Genomic DNA, 15,069 nt, shown 5'->3' with positions numbered 1-15,069 from the left:
CAAAAGAACCAATAATATAATTAAATTAAAATACTCATTTAATAAAAATATACGTAAAAACGGAGTATCACACCAGAATTGTTAAATACAAATTCACTTAAACCAAAGCATTTTAAAGGCAATATAGTTATCTAGTGAAAACGTAATAAAACCGAATACAATATCCAAAAAGGGAAATAAATCACAACCCACGAGAAAGTGATCCCCGATCACTCCTCCGACGGAGCCACATCCTCAGGCTTTGCATTCTCATCTGCATCAAAATCGATGGCAACAAGAAACGATACCACATGAAAGTAATAGACCAGACAACCCAAGAGATAAAAATACATACACACGACAACAAATATGCTTGTGTATGATGAAATATGCATGAAACCCCAAAATCTCATTTTTCCTAGAAAATGATTATTTTCCAACACAAGCCAAAAATCTCATCTGGCCCAAAACCAAGTTCATTAAAATAACCAGCGCCATTTTTCCAAAAAACGGCCCAGTATCAAAATCCACCATTTTTCTAGAAAATGGTTCACATAAATCCATTTATTCAAACTCTGTCATTTTTCCAGAAAATAGCCTAAATAACCAATTAACACTGTAAGCATGATTCACAGGCAGAACTCTAACACCATCCTTACTTACCACCATCCCTACCGCGTGCACCATAAGCCGGAATCACAGGCGGGACTACCACCATCCTTGCTTACCACCATCCCTACAGCTCCTGCTGCAGGCGGGAATCGCAGGCGGGACTACCATCATCCCTACTGCGTGCACTGTAGGAGGGAATCACAGGTGGTACTCTACCACTGTCCCTGCTTACCACCATCCCTATAGTTCATTTTACCTCTCTTTCAATCTATCAGGGCACTGTAGGCGGGAATCATAGGCAGAACTCAACCACCATCCCTACCACATGCACCATAGACAGGAATCATAGGCGGGACTTTACCACTATCCCTACAGTACCTCTCTCTCAAACCGTTCAATCCATTCATTTCAAACATACTCAAAATCATTTCTCGTATGAATACCTAGTTTCAAATATACAAATAAACATGTATACAATTATGCGAAAACTCAGTTTTCCGTTACAAACATAAACATGCGTGCAATTATGTAATGTATATGACACGACTCAAATATTCAACGGCCAACAAACCCCAGCATAATCCAATCACACAAACAACTCAATCCTTCAATCCAGCCAACCCCCAAACTCCTCGGACTCAACGTTTGGCACAACCAACTAGATCACAATAGATGTTTTAATGTAAAATATATTTAAATCTCAAAAGTTCTTTGAAAAATTACTTATAATGCTATAATATAATTTTTGGAGGATCAATGAGGTGCAAGACGCGGCAGCAAAGCAACGTAACAATGCAAAATGGATGGGCCGTGGGTCTCAGAAACTCAACTTTTAAACGGGGACAAACGAAAACTTGGGATGGGTAGGGAAGGGCTTAGGGGTTTTGGTGAAACTAATGGTAGTGATAGTTGGCCATGGGTGGCAGTCGAAAGTCAAAAAGTACAAATCAAAAAGTGAAATGGCTAGGCTTCACTAGTGACGGATTGGGGCTGGGGAAGGGTGGTTTGGGTTGCTGGAGGACCAGTGATAAAGTAGTGAAGAAGTGGTGGCCAATGGTGGTGCAATGGCGGTGCTGGAGTGAAAAGGATCGCGGCTTCCAGCCGTGCATTGAGACTAATGGCGGCTTGAGCTGGGCTAAAAATGGGTGGAGATGTTCACTGACTAGAGAGGAAGAAGATGGGCTAAGTGGTGTTGCTCACACCAGTGTGCGGCGGTGCACAGGGGCTAACAAAAAAAATGACGGGGAGAGGGAGAGGGCTGGCTCGTGTGGGAGGAAGGAGAAGGTAGAGGAAAAATAAGAGGAAAAAGAAAAGAGAAGAAGAGAAGGAAAAGAGGAAAAAAAGGAAAAAGGGAAAAAGGAAAAAGTAAGGGAAAGAAATGAGGTCTAATCCTCACAACTTGGATCACAAAACTAATCCAACGAAAATAATTTCAAAATAATAAGTTGAATAAAATAATTTAAACACAGGGACTAGCTAAAATAAAATAATAAAATAGTAAAATTCCACAATAAAATAATTTGAAATAAAGGGCCAATAAATAATAGATCATAATTAATAACAATAAAAGACTTTGAATTAAATTCCACATTTAGAAATAATAAAATAATACTACTAAAATAATATAAAATTTAAAACAAGAGAACCGATATTTAAATTAAAAAAAATAATCTTTCAATTAAAATACACTAAAATTCGGGGAATCACAATAGGAATGTATCTTTCTTTCAATATTACATCATATCATATCTAGAAGATGGATAAATGATGCTGAATAGAATAATATTATTTAAATGGCTAGTTAATCAACAAAAACTAGGGATTGAGATTGAGAAAATATGCAAAAAAGAGAGAAAACTCTGAGATTAAGGTTTATTAATAAAGTTTAAATACTCCTTTTGAAACCCACAAACTGGGCTCAAATAGCTATATATGATAATCCGAGATTAAAAGAATTTTGCTTGAAAATGAAAAATTCAATAAGAATCTTGCAAAATATCTTCTCTGGTGCTACAAGAAAAGGTCGTCAAGTTGATCAGTCCAATCGGCTCCCGAAGACGCTCAAAATCGTTTGGCCTGACTCCTTTTACTAAAAGAAATCGTATGAGCATGACTCCAAATGACAATATATATGTCATAAATTTTTTTTAGATAAGTACAAGTATTATATATATATCAAAACGAGTAATCAAGTACACTAAATAAAATAAAACTCTACCAGTCGTAATATAGGTGGCCTCTGATCAAATCCTAGCGAATATATATCTTGCTAGGTCGATAGGCACCCTGCGAGCAACCCGTAACATAAATCGTGCCCGATCCATGCTCACCTCAGTCTTGTACAATCGAGGATCAAAGTTGTTGGCTATTATAATGTTCATAGATAAGTCCACCTGTTTGATGCTCTTGCTCCCATCATAGATAGGAGCATCTGGACCCACAACTGATTGGTGAACCTCAAGATCAGCAAGGCCATTGATCTTATCAGTTATCACAACATCCTTTTCCTCTGCAGTCTCCCCATTGCCTGCAGGTGTAGACTCTCTAGGCACCACATTAGGATATGCAGTGGGCAGTCGAGGGATACCCAGAAAATCAACAAATGCATCAACTGAAAAGTGTATTGTGATGCCTCAGACAGAGAAAGTGTATGTGTCATCCTCCTGGCTGGCCCGACCAAGTTGTCTATAGAACTCAGATACAATATTGATGTAGGAAACTATCTTGTCCGTCCCTTCATTCTTCTAATCTATGATCGACGTCCAACCATGATCCAAGAATATAGATACGAGAGAAAGTCTCTCCCACAGAAGATCTCTAAGATCATCTATCTTCACCTACCTCTCCAATAAAATAGTCTTCTCTCAGACTTCTTCGCTAGATGATTGCCCTGACGCAACCCGCTTCTTTCCCCAAGAAGCCATTAAAATTATGCTAAATTTATGATATAAAATTAAGAACAATGATTATAAAATATCATAATTATAATTAGATCAAGGTAATTATATCTATATGAAAAAAATATATACCGTTAGAATTCTTAACAAAACGTTCCAACGGTATATAGTGCGTTCGACCGATCAACAATAAGTTTTGAATGCTCATAGATTGTCGTTCGAACTATCTGATTGTGGTTCGAATGAAAACCATTCATATTTCGTTCGACTGGTCATAAATAACGTTCAAATGCTCATAGAATGTTGTTCTAACCGTCTAATTGTGGTTTGAATGAAAACCATTTGTATTTTGTTTGACTGGTCATAAATGACGTTCGAACTCTCATAGATTGTCGTTCGAACCATCTAATTGTGGTTCAAATGAAAACCATTTGAACGCCACATACATGTTCACATGACGATTTCTGGTTCGAAATCGTCAATGGCTGAGTCGACTCAGCTGTTGCCCAAACCATAAATCTACGGTTTAAAAATGTCATGTTTCCTCCCATAACAATAATGAGAGGTCGGGATGATCATAGGGCCATCTTGTCCTGCATTTCCAGTCAACTACGATTTTGAAATGGGGTGCTTTTTCAAAACCCCAAATTCAACCCATTTAAAACATATTTTAGGAGAAATTAAATGGTAAAAAAAGTTGGGAGAGGACATACCTGTTCCAATTGGAGAGTGGTGGGGGATAGTGGTTTCGACGGCGGCCTTTGGCAACTAGTGGCACTGGAGCGGCGGAGTGTGGGTCTGGACATGATGTTAAATTTATTTTTTTTCCATTCCAACGGTTATCATTTCCATTCAAACTCATTCCAAAAATATGTTAACATCAATGTATATACTTAAAAAAAGAAGATATATCATATAATATACTTTTATATAGTTATACTTACATGTATAGTTATTATATATACTACTATATAATTATATACTACAATAATATAGCATACTTATATATTTATGCTTACATATATTTGTTCACTTATATTATATTTAGATATACAACTATATCTACTTATATAGTATATACTTAGCTAATATAAAAAATAGACTTAAATATAAGATACTTTAAAAAAAAAAAGAGCCGGCAGCCACCCGCATAGCAGCCCCGTCCCAAATTTATTAATGAGCCCTCACTTATGGCGGAGGAATACCGTGGTAACATCATGACACTTGGGGGCTTACAAGATAATCGCTAAGAAAAAAGACCCAAAACCAAGTGTCCAAACAAACCAACGCAAAAGACAAATCAACAAAGAGACCAACTCTAACAGGCCTAAAAAAAACAAACCAACTAAACGTAAACAACAGAAAAACCAGGGCCCAATCCAAAGCACCTGCAAAACGAGAAGTCAATATAAAATATGCAAGAATATAAACAAAGAAAACGTACCAGGACTACGAAATGCGCAAGTAGGGGAGACCAATTCTGTCCATACGAAGCAGACCACAGAGCTGATCGGGTAAGGAATCATTAACTGACCAATCCATATTTAAACTCCCAGCTCCCATTTTGGCTAGAAAATTGGCGACTACATTACCTTCACGAAAAACATGGTGCATGCAAAACTCCATACCGCCCAAGAGACCCCACAATTCCTCCCAAAAATCTTCTAGGTACCAAATATTACATTCACCCTTAGTACACCAGCAAACCAGCAATTGGGAATCAACCTCAATCTCAACCCGACGAAAGCTAAGCTGATGGCACCTCCGAACCCCTTCCAACAAACTTCGCAACTCAGCAAAATTATTAGACCCCTGACCCAAGAAAACCGAGTAAGCAGTATGCAACCTACCAAGGCTGTCACGAATAACCCCCCCAGCACCAGCCGGCCCTGGATTCCCTAAACTACTACCATCCGAGTTAAGTTTCATCCAATCTTGTGGTGGCCGCTTCCATCTAATCACACGAGTATGCCTGGGCTTAGGATATACAATTGAGATCTCCAACCTTTTCAGAATAGCCTCATCATGTGCAGAAATCCTAGAGACTTTCATAAATAAAGACATAATCCTTCGAATCCACAATTTGATAACATGCCAAACTGACTGAACTGAATCCACTTTATCTTCAACCCGAGCTTTGCAATGTCTATCCCAAAGCCGCCAAGAAACAATGGATGGTAGAATACCAAAGATAGACCTTAACTGAGAAGACTTACAAGTACGATGAAACCAAAAATTAATTTGCTCCTTCCAAGTATGGAAAACACCCATATGAACACCTAGATGGGTCGCCGCCAACCTCCAAATACATCTAGCAAAGTCACCAGTGCAGAGTACGTGGTTTAAATCCTCCATGTGACCCCTGGCACAACAATTACATTTAGAAACAACAGGAATGCCAATATTCTTGATCTTCTCATCCACACTCAAACAATTGTGATACGCCTTCCACATCATAATAGAAATTTTCTTGGGAATATGAGTATGCCAAATCCAATTTGCCCAAGGTAACGAAGGAGCTCTCACACGGATACAGTCCCAAGCACTTCTAGTATTAAACTTCCCATTCTTATCCCTCGTCCAAATAAGGATATCCAGACCATCCTTCCTAGTAGCCAAAAACTGAAACAAATCTTCAGCTTTTTGTGGACCCACTAATCGTTCCAAGAGAGAAATATCCCAACCATTATCAATCTGACACTCTTTGACTCGAAGCGAAGGTCTCTCAAGAACTGGAAAATGATCACCAATAGGACCCCCATCCGCCCAATTATCATACCAGAAAGAAACATTTCCTTCTTTCAAAAGCCACTTAGAATTATTTAAAACCTCCGGGATGCAATGCACAATAGCTTTCCAAAACCTAGTTCCTTTAGTAGGGCTCAAAAGGGATAAGTGACTACCTTGCACATACTTGCCTCTAAAGAAATCTGCCCATAAAGAATGACCCTGAAGAAGATGCCAAGCGAATTTCATATGTAAGGCCCTTTGAACCTCCTCAAAGTCCCGAATACCCAAACCGCCTTCCTCCGTAGGCTGGCAAGTATATTTCCAAGCCACCCACTTCCTCTTCCCTTTCCCTTCAAAATCACCCCAAAAAAAGGAACTCATAATCCTGTTAAGCGCCACGTAAACACCATGGGGAACATGAAGAACTACCATAAGATGAGTTGCCATGCTCGATAAAACATGACGTAAAAGAATAACACGGCCCCCAGTAGAGAGTAGTTTCATTTTCCACCCTGCAACTTTCTTATTAAATCTACCAATCAGATCCCCAAAATCACAAACCTTTAGACGACCCATCACAATAGGAACACCCAGATAATTAAAGGGAAAAGATCCTTCTGAAAAACCAATCATACGAATAATAGAAGACTTTCTTGGGTCAGATATCTTTTTAGAAAACAAAATAGCGCTTTTATTTTTATTAAGAATCTGACCTGTCCAGGTCTCATAAAGATTAAGCACCTCCATCAACCCTCTCATAGACTTCTTCCCACCATTAGCAAAAATAATAATATCATCCGCATACATAAGGTGGGAAATAAGGGGAGTACCTCTAGCTTGAGAAAACCTGACAATCTTGCCATTCTGAAAAGCATTCTTAAGAAGCCGAGATAGCGTCTCTTGCATAATGACAAATAAATAAGGAGAGAGCGGGTCGCCCTGCCTCAGACCACGCTCGCCCTTAAAGAAACCCAAAGAGGTACCATTCATCATAATAGAATACCAAGTTGAGGAAATACAAAGGTTTATCAAAGCGCAAAACTGAGAAGAAAACCCAAAAGAATCCAGAACATGAATAAGAAACCTCCAATTCACTCGATCATAAGCCTTGGACATATCAAGCTTAACCAAGACATTTCCCCCATTAGTGGTTTTATTAATAGAGTGGACCATTTCCTGCGTAAGACTAATATTTTCAAAAATGCTACGACCAGGAATAAAGGCCCCTTGCTCCTGGGAAATCAGCTTTGGGAGCACATTCGTGAGACAGCCCACCACAATCTTCACACAAATCTTATAAACCACAGAGCACAAACTGATAGGCCTAAACTTATCAAAGCTCGTAGGAGAATCAACCTTGGGAATCAGAACAATAAAAGATGCAGAATAATATCTAGGGAGCATTTGATGTTGAAAGAACTCAGAAACCGCCTCCAAAAGGTCTGCTTTAACAATCTCCCAGCAGGACTTAAAAAAAACCTGAGCCAAAACCATCCGAACCCGGGCTACTATCAATAGGAATACTAAACAAAGCATCTTTAATATCACCCATCGAAGGAGTACTACAAAGCATCAAATTCTCATCTGCCGTAATCACTGGGGAAATTAAATCCCGTAAACTGGAAAGCTCACAACTGCTATTCTCACTAAAAAACTGCTTGAAATGCTCAACAGCAGCCTTATGAATCTCAAGAGGGTTATTTAAATGAGTACCATCTGCAAGAACATGCCAGTTACCCTCTTTTGATTTTTAGCATTCAAATATGCATGGAAAAATTTTGAATTATTATCCCCATCTTTCAACCATCTTTTCTTAGCCATATGAGACAGAAGAATATTTTCCCGACCCCTCCAAGTTAAGAGATCCAAATTAGCAGCCAAAAGATCATTATCATCCTCAATAGAATAAGAATCCTGAAGGCTATTATCCAGTTGATCTATACGCTGCTCAATATTCTTGATAATCTCATCTGTCCTCCCAAAAACACGTTGATTCGAATCCCTAAGCGCCACCTTAAGTCTTTTAAGTTTAAAGGATAACCTAAAAATACCAGAACCAAGCCCAGCTTGATTCCAAGACCCCTCCATGAAGCTAAGGAAATCTGCATGGTCAGTCCACATAAATTGGAAACGAAAAGGACTAGGCCCAACCTAAACGGGTCTTCACCCATCTGAATCACTAAAGGAGAGTGATCAGAAGTAGAACGAGATAACACCTGAGAAAAAACGTTAGGAAAACAATTAAGAAAAATAGAATTAAGAAAGCAACGATCTAACCTTGCCCAACTATGAGCCAAGCTGCTTTGACCATTACACCAAGTCATCGACGCGCCTTGTGATTTCATATCCATAACACCGCAGTTTTGAAGGCAAATATTAAAGTCCCCCATAGCCGTAAAAGGTCGGGGGTGACCCCCCCGTCATTCCGAGTCCTCTCTGATAATGTTGAAATCGCCGTATAGAATCCATGGAAGATTTCCATTACTCAGCTCAACCAAATCTTCCCAAAGATTCTTCCTTTCAACAGGGTTGCACTTAGCATAGAATATAGTAAGAATAAAAACAAACCCATTCTCCTCAACTTTCATAGAAACAAATTGGTTCGACCCATTCAACCACTGTATAGAGATATCAGAGTTCCACAACAGCCATATTTTCCCACTATGTCTCTCATTAGTGACAAAACTATCACATTTATACTTCCCCAAAAGAGTGGAAATTTTATCTTCCCTCAAAAAAGGCTCAGCTAAAGCAATAATCTTAGGCTTGAATTTTTTAAGAATATTCCTCAACCTCAACCTGGAAGAGCGAACTCCCCGTATGTTCCAAAATAAATTGGACTAATCATAAATTCAACTTATTAGGACGAGTAATAGCCCAGGTAGAATTTCTTTTCAGAAACTTACCTGCTTTTTTGGTCATGCCTTCCGAGTCCATACAATAGTCTTTTTGCATATCCTCTTTCATACTAACTCTCTCAATTTCATGGTCCGATTGTGTTTCCTCAGCCAACTCTTTGTTACCCCCATCATTACATCCTATAGAAATAAGATGTTCCACATGCTCACCATCATTATCCGGTATCATCATCTCATCATTCAAGCTGGACCCATCCTCCATAAGTTCCGTGATTTGAAAAGAAGGAATATCTTTAGACCTCCCTTCCTTATCTATGAGACCCAACACCGAGACAACACTTTTCTCCACACGCATTTCACTCATCAACGCCTCACCATGTTCAAACTCTTGACCTAGATGTCCATTAGAAGAACTCGGTTCCCCTACATAAACCTGGGCTGTTGCATGCCGAGAGACCTGAGCAATATTCTGCATCTCCATGCTAGCAGTGTGCCCATTTCCAGTTTCATCATCCAGTACCTCCTTCCCAATAATATCAGACTTCAACATAGGGGGATTCTCGGCCACTGCAGCAACTTCATGAGGCACCAAATCGTCCTTTTGCACCTCTTTCTCAGGATTTCCCATATTCTCTAAATCGGTCACCCTATCATCCGTAGGTTTCACATCAATCTTTACCCATTTCTTTGAGCCTTTCATATGTTTCTTTTGGTCATTTTCCTTGCAGCATGTTAGAGCATTATGTCCTTGACATTTACACTTGGAGCAGTATGCCTGCAAAGTCTCAAATATGATCTCCTACCTTCTACTTCTCAGGACCCCATGCTTACCAATCCAGAAATAATTAATTGGTGCCTTTGAAGAATCGACTTCTAAGCATACCCGAGCACCATCTGTACGTGTAGCACACGTAGTGGAATTATCACATCTAATGAACCTACCAATAGGAGCTGTGATCATTTTTAACATGGTAAAAGCTCGGTGGAAATCCAGGCAAAAACACCCAAACCGGTACACACGGTGGTTCATAGTTTTCATCGAAGTCTGGTGTCCATGCAAAAGGCCTGTAGAAGATCCCATTAACCTCACATGATTCTCTGGACAAGGCTTTATTATAATCCATCTCGTTAGCCATCCGAACGAAAACGTGTCATGGACGCTGCATCGTTGAAACAACAGGCATGCTAGACAACCCCCACCGACTGCGAATGAAAGATCTCACTGCATCTAGGGAGGGCCTCTGCCTAAGGAATTTCAAAATAATGGAAAACCGAAACGGCTGGGCAAGTTTGTCAATTTCCTCTGCTGAAAATGTGAATACCAGCTCACCATCAATGGTTTTTGGCTGACGGAAAGGAACCTCCATCTCCGGCAGAGGTTGAGGCACCGTAGATACTAGATCGGCGAAGGACCTGATCGAGGCTGACATGGGCGGCGGGCCATCAGAGGCCGCCATGCAGGCAAACAGACGCACCTAGCAGAGCCAAAACGAGAGAACTCTAGCAAAGCGTATAAGGAAAGTTTTTTACGTAGGAAAGTTTTCGTTGTTATCTAAAAAATAAAAAAAATAAAAAATATATAATATACTTATATATGTAATATACTTATATAATGTACTCTTATATAACATACTTATAATACTTATATGGGTGTACTGTATAAGTATATAGTCTTGTACACTACTATATCCTTATGTTCTACTATATTCTTAAATTATATTATACTTATTAACTTATAATTATATATATAGTAATAAAATTAGATATATATATATATATATATATATCTCACGTTTGAATTGCCTAATATGACTGTTTGAACAGGTAATTATATGTTCGAATGGCAATTTATGGAGTTCGAATGTATATAATATGTTGGCGCCATTGACAAGCTATGGCGGGATCAATTTGAGCCATATTACACTTTCAATTAACCGTTCGAACATACTATAATTGACGTTCAAATGGTTGTGTGCTGAATTGATCAAGCGGGAAATTTTTTTGTTTTTCTATTTTTGGGTTCGAACGGTTAGTAAATAACGTTCGAATGGGAAATTAAGAAATAAGACTTCCAGCAGCACAAACGTGCTGGACATTCTGCTTAATTGTTCTTGAGATTGAGAGAGCGCGAGGGAGAGCGACTATGAGAGATTAGATCGTGAGAGGGATCTTTACTTCTCTTCTCCACCAGCATCTCTTGTCTCAGGGGACATTGCAGCAGTTGGAAAACGGGATGAAACGTCTCCTAATTTCTCGGTGCAGATCAAGGAATTAAAGGAAAATGCCCCTGACTGTTATGTTTTTGTTGGGATTGGGCCGTTATCAACAAATGGGGAAACGGTTATTGGTGATGATACGATTCTAAATTCTGGTGAGGGGGTATATCATATGTTTGATGAAAATCCTAAAACGGATGTTCCCCTTTCAAAGGATGTTTCGAATACTGATAAGGGTTCTAAACCGGATGGGCTTGGTTTGGGTGATGGGCTTGGCTTTCTTAATGAAAAGATAAGTGTGTTAAAGGACCATCGTGCGAATGGGACTGGGCCTGCTTTACAAACAAAGCCATGTTCGAAGGAGTCCTTCCAAGCTGTGGAACCTAATGGGGCTCGTATTGTTTGTTACGGGCTGGGCAATGTAGGTCAAGACCCAGCAAAGGTGGATTGGCCTGATGGTTTTTCTAGTAGGAAATGGAAGCGGATGTCAAGTATTTCATCAGCTACTCATTCTGCAGATAAGGGCTCTCCTTCTTCAACCCTATCACTGAAACGGAAAGCTGGTTCTCCTGATAAAAATGACAAGGGAAGACCGACCAAACGTGGAGCCTCTTCATGGGGTAAATTGCCTGAATCTCTTCAGGGAGATGATTTCATATCGGCGGTGGCTGTTGCTCAGCCCCGCCGAAGGCAATGAAAATTGTCAACTGGAATGTCCGTGGGCTTGGGAACCCACGAGGCATTCGAACTCTCTGTGATTTGGTGCGGAGAGAAGTTCCTGATATTCTATTTCTCCAGGAAATGCGTCTGACTGCAAAGGAATTTGAGGTATGCAAATTTAAATTGGGTTTTGTGAATTGTTTAGTTGTTGATAGTAATGGAAGGAAAGGGGGTCTTGCTTTATTGTGGGGTAGGGATATTTCTTTATCTATTATGAATTATTCGGTTTGCCATATTGATGCTCGGGTTGATGATGTTATGGGTATTGGCACTTGGTACCTTACGGGTATTTATGGTTTTCCGGAAGTTTCTCAATGTTTTAAAACTTGGGATGTGCTCCGTCATTTAAATAGAAGAGATGGGGAGGCGTGGATGGTTATTGGGGATTTTAATGAAGTATTGCATCATGATGAGAAATGTGGTGGTTTACCTCGGCCAAACTAGCAGATAAATGCTTTTCGGGATGTGGTTGATGAATGTTCGCTCAAGGATTTTGGGTTTAAAGGAAATCAATTTACATGGAGAAATGGTAGAGGAGGTGAGTGGTGTATTTGTGAGAGACTTGATTGTGTACTGGCAAACCAACCGTGGTGCAATTTTTTCCAATCTGCATGTGTCTCTCATGGTGTGGCTGCTTATTCCGATCACTCCCCCATCTGGGTGAATACTGAAGCTGATAGCAATCATGGGCATTTTAAACACCCTTTTCACTTTGAAGAAATGTGGGTAGGGGAAAAGGGTTGTGAGGATATAATTAAAGCTAATTGGAGGGGAGTAGAAGGGGGTCATGATATGGATCGTATTATACATAATATTAAGGAGTGTGGGATTCAACTGAATTTTTGGAACAAGAATTGTTTTGGTAATGTGTAGAAGCAATTGAAGTTGGCTAGGCTGAATATGGAAATGCTAAGTGTCTCGGATCCAACAGGAGAATGCAAAACTGATCATATCAAGGCTCGAGAAGATTTTCAGAAATGGTTGGAGCGAGACGAGGTTATGTGGAGACAACGTTCAAAAGCTTTGTGGCTGAAAGAGGGAGATAACAACTCAAAATATTTTCACATGAAGGCTACTCAGAGAAGAAGAAAGAATAGGCTGGATAAATTAAAAGATGGGGATGGTGTGTGGTGAACTGGCGTTCAGTTTGATAAAATTCTGTTAGACTATTTTGGAGCTCTCTTTGAGAGTTCTAATCCAAGTAGATCCACAGATTTTCTAGAAGCTCTTGCTGATCGGGTTACACCAGCTATGAATTTGGAACTAAGTCAATAGTTTATTGAAGCTGAAGTGTGGAATGCGCTGTCAGAAATGAATCCCTCTTCGGCGCCAGGGCCTGATGGAATGTCTCCTACATTCTTTCGGAAATATTGGCATATGGTAGAACTTCCATGAAGGGCGTGATCCTTCAAGCTTTAAATTCGGGTGTTTTTCCTCCTTCTCTAAACCATACCCATATTTCTCTTATTCCTAAGAAGAAATGCCCTTCTGTTGTTGCTGATTATAGACCATTAGTTTGTGTAATGTGGCCTATAAAATTATATCAAAAGTCATTGCTAATCGTTTGAAAGCTGTTTTGCCTTGTATTATTGGGGATAGTCAAAGTGCCTTTGTTCTGGGTCGTTTAATTACGGATAATGTATTAATTGCTTATGAATTGATACATTACCTAAAGCATAAGAAGACTGGGAGTCAAGCGTATATGTCTTTGAAGTTGGATATGAGCAAGGCATACAATAGGGTTGAATGGTGCTTTATTCAAAAGGTGATGGAAGTTATGGGTTTTCAGTCGAGTTTTATTTCTTTGGTGATGTATTGTGTTAAAACAGTTTCTTTTTCAGTTTTAGTCAATTGAGTTCCGAAAGGGCCTATTATTCCTACTCGGGGGTTGAGACAAGGGGATCCTTTATCCCCTTATCTTTTCCTTTTTTGTACTGAAGGCCTTTCTTCTTTGCTGAATGCTGCTGGGGTAAGAAAGGATATTTCTGGTCTGAAAATTTGTAGAAATGCTCCCAACATCAATCATTTGCTTTTTGCGGATGATAGTGTTATTTTTTGTAAGGCGGATGTGGAAGAGAATAGGAGGGTACAAGAGGTGTTAGATGTTTATGAGCAAGTTTCTGGGCAGAAAATTAATAAGGAAAAAACATCTATGGTTTTTAGCAACAATCTCAGTCATGAGTTACAGCAAGAGATCCATTTGTTGTGGGGTAATGGGGAAATCCAGTAGTATGAAAAGTATCTCAGTTTGCCTCCAATAGTGGGTAGATCAAAAACCAGGGCATTTCAATCTATAAAGCAAAGGGTTTGGCAAAAATTGCAAAGTTGGAAGGAAAAATTATTGTCTCAAGGGGGGAAGGAGATTTTATTAAAGGCTGTAGCTCTTTCGATTCCAACTTATTCGATGAGTTGTTTCTTATTGCCTGCTTCTTTTTGTATTGAACTTGAGGGTCTTATGTCAAACTTTTGGTGGGGGCAAAAAAGAGAGGAAAGAAGGATTCATTGGGTTAGTTGGCATAAGATGTGTGAAGCTAAGAGTAGAGGTGGTTTGGGTTTTAAAAATTTAAGATTTTTCAACCTGGCTCTTTTGGCTAAACAAGGTTGGCGTTTATTGCAGAATACTAACTCGGTGTTACATAAGCTTCTCAAAGCTCGGTACTTCTCTAAGTCTAGTTTTTTAGATTCCAAGTTGGGTATTGTCCATCATATACATGGAGGAGTATTTGGGAGGCTAAACATTGGCTGAAGGAGGGTTGTATATGGAGGATTGGGGATGGGCAAAAGGTCAATTTATGGCTTGATAAATGGGTACCAGGTCATCAAAGCTTGGCCTTAGAACATGGGGTAGTCGAGACTCATAGGGAGGATGTTGTGGCCTCGATTTTTCAGGTTGATAATCTGGGATGGGATTTTCAAAAACTCGGAACTCTCTTCAATCCAAGTTTAGTGAATGAAATCATGAAAATTATGGTGTTTCCGAGAGGTACAGCAGATAAATTAATATGGAACTTTGAAAGAAATGGAATGTTTTCGGTTAAAAGCTGCTATAGATTGATT

General features: G+C 39.4%; 1 protein-coding gene across 1 annotated transcript; it reads right to left on the bottom strand.

Moving 5' to 3' along the window:
* Positions 1–2,834: 2,834 nt before the first annotated feature.
* Positions 2,835–8,608, bottom strand: LOC122298962. Its single transcript, XM_043108805.1, has 6 exons — positions 8,501–8,608; positions 8,370–8,434; positions 7,932–8,259; positions 4,964–7,697; positions 4,802–4,876; positions 2,835–3,202 (listed from the first exon to the last, which is right to left on the bottom strand). Exons 1-6 carry the CDS (start codon positions 8,606–8,608, stop codon positions 2,835–2,837), a joined length of 3,678 nt encoding a protein of 1,225 aa, XP_042964739.1.
* Between the last annotated feature and the right edge of the window lie 6,461 nt (positions 8,609–15,069).

The sequence above is a fragment of the Carya illinoinensis genome, chromosome 16 (assembly GCF_018687715.1).
Source record: "Carya illinoinensis cultivar Pawnee chromosome 16, C.illinoinensisPawnee_v1, whole genome shotgun sequence".
NCBI classification, from domain to species: Eukaryota; Viridiplantae; Streptophyta; class Magnoliopsida; order Fagales; family Juglandaceae; genus Carya; species Carya illinoinensis.
Note: the sequence above shows the minus strand (reverse complement) of the source record. Positions and strands in the feature narration are given on the sequence as shown.

Excerpts from the sequence above, each read along its gene's own strand:
- LOC122298962 (XM_043108805.1), bottom strand. The coding sequence starts at position 8,608 with ATGGGGGACTTTAATATTTGCCTTCAAAACTGCGGTGTTATGGATATG. Across the intron at positions 8,435-8,500 it reads GCAGCTTGGCTCATAGTTGG|GTGTTATCTCGTTCTACTTC; the intron begins GCAAGGTTAGAT and ends GTTTTTTCTCAG. Across the intron at positions 7,698-7,931 it reads CTGGCATGTTCTTGCAGATG|GTTTTTTTTAAGTCCTGCTG; the intron begins GTACTCATTTAA and ends GTTTTGGCTCAG.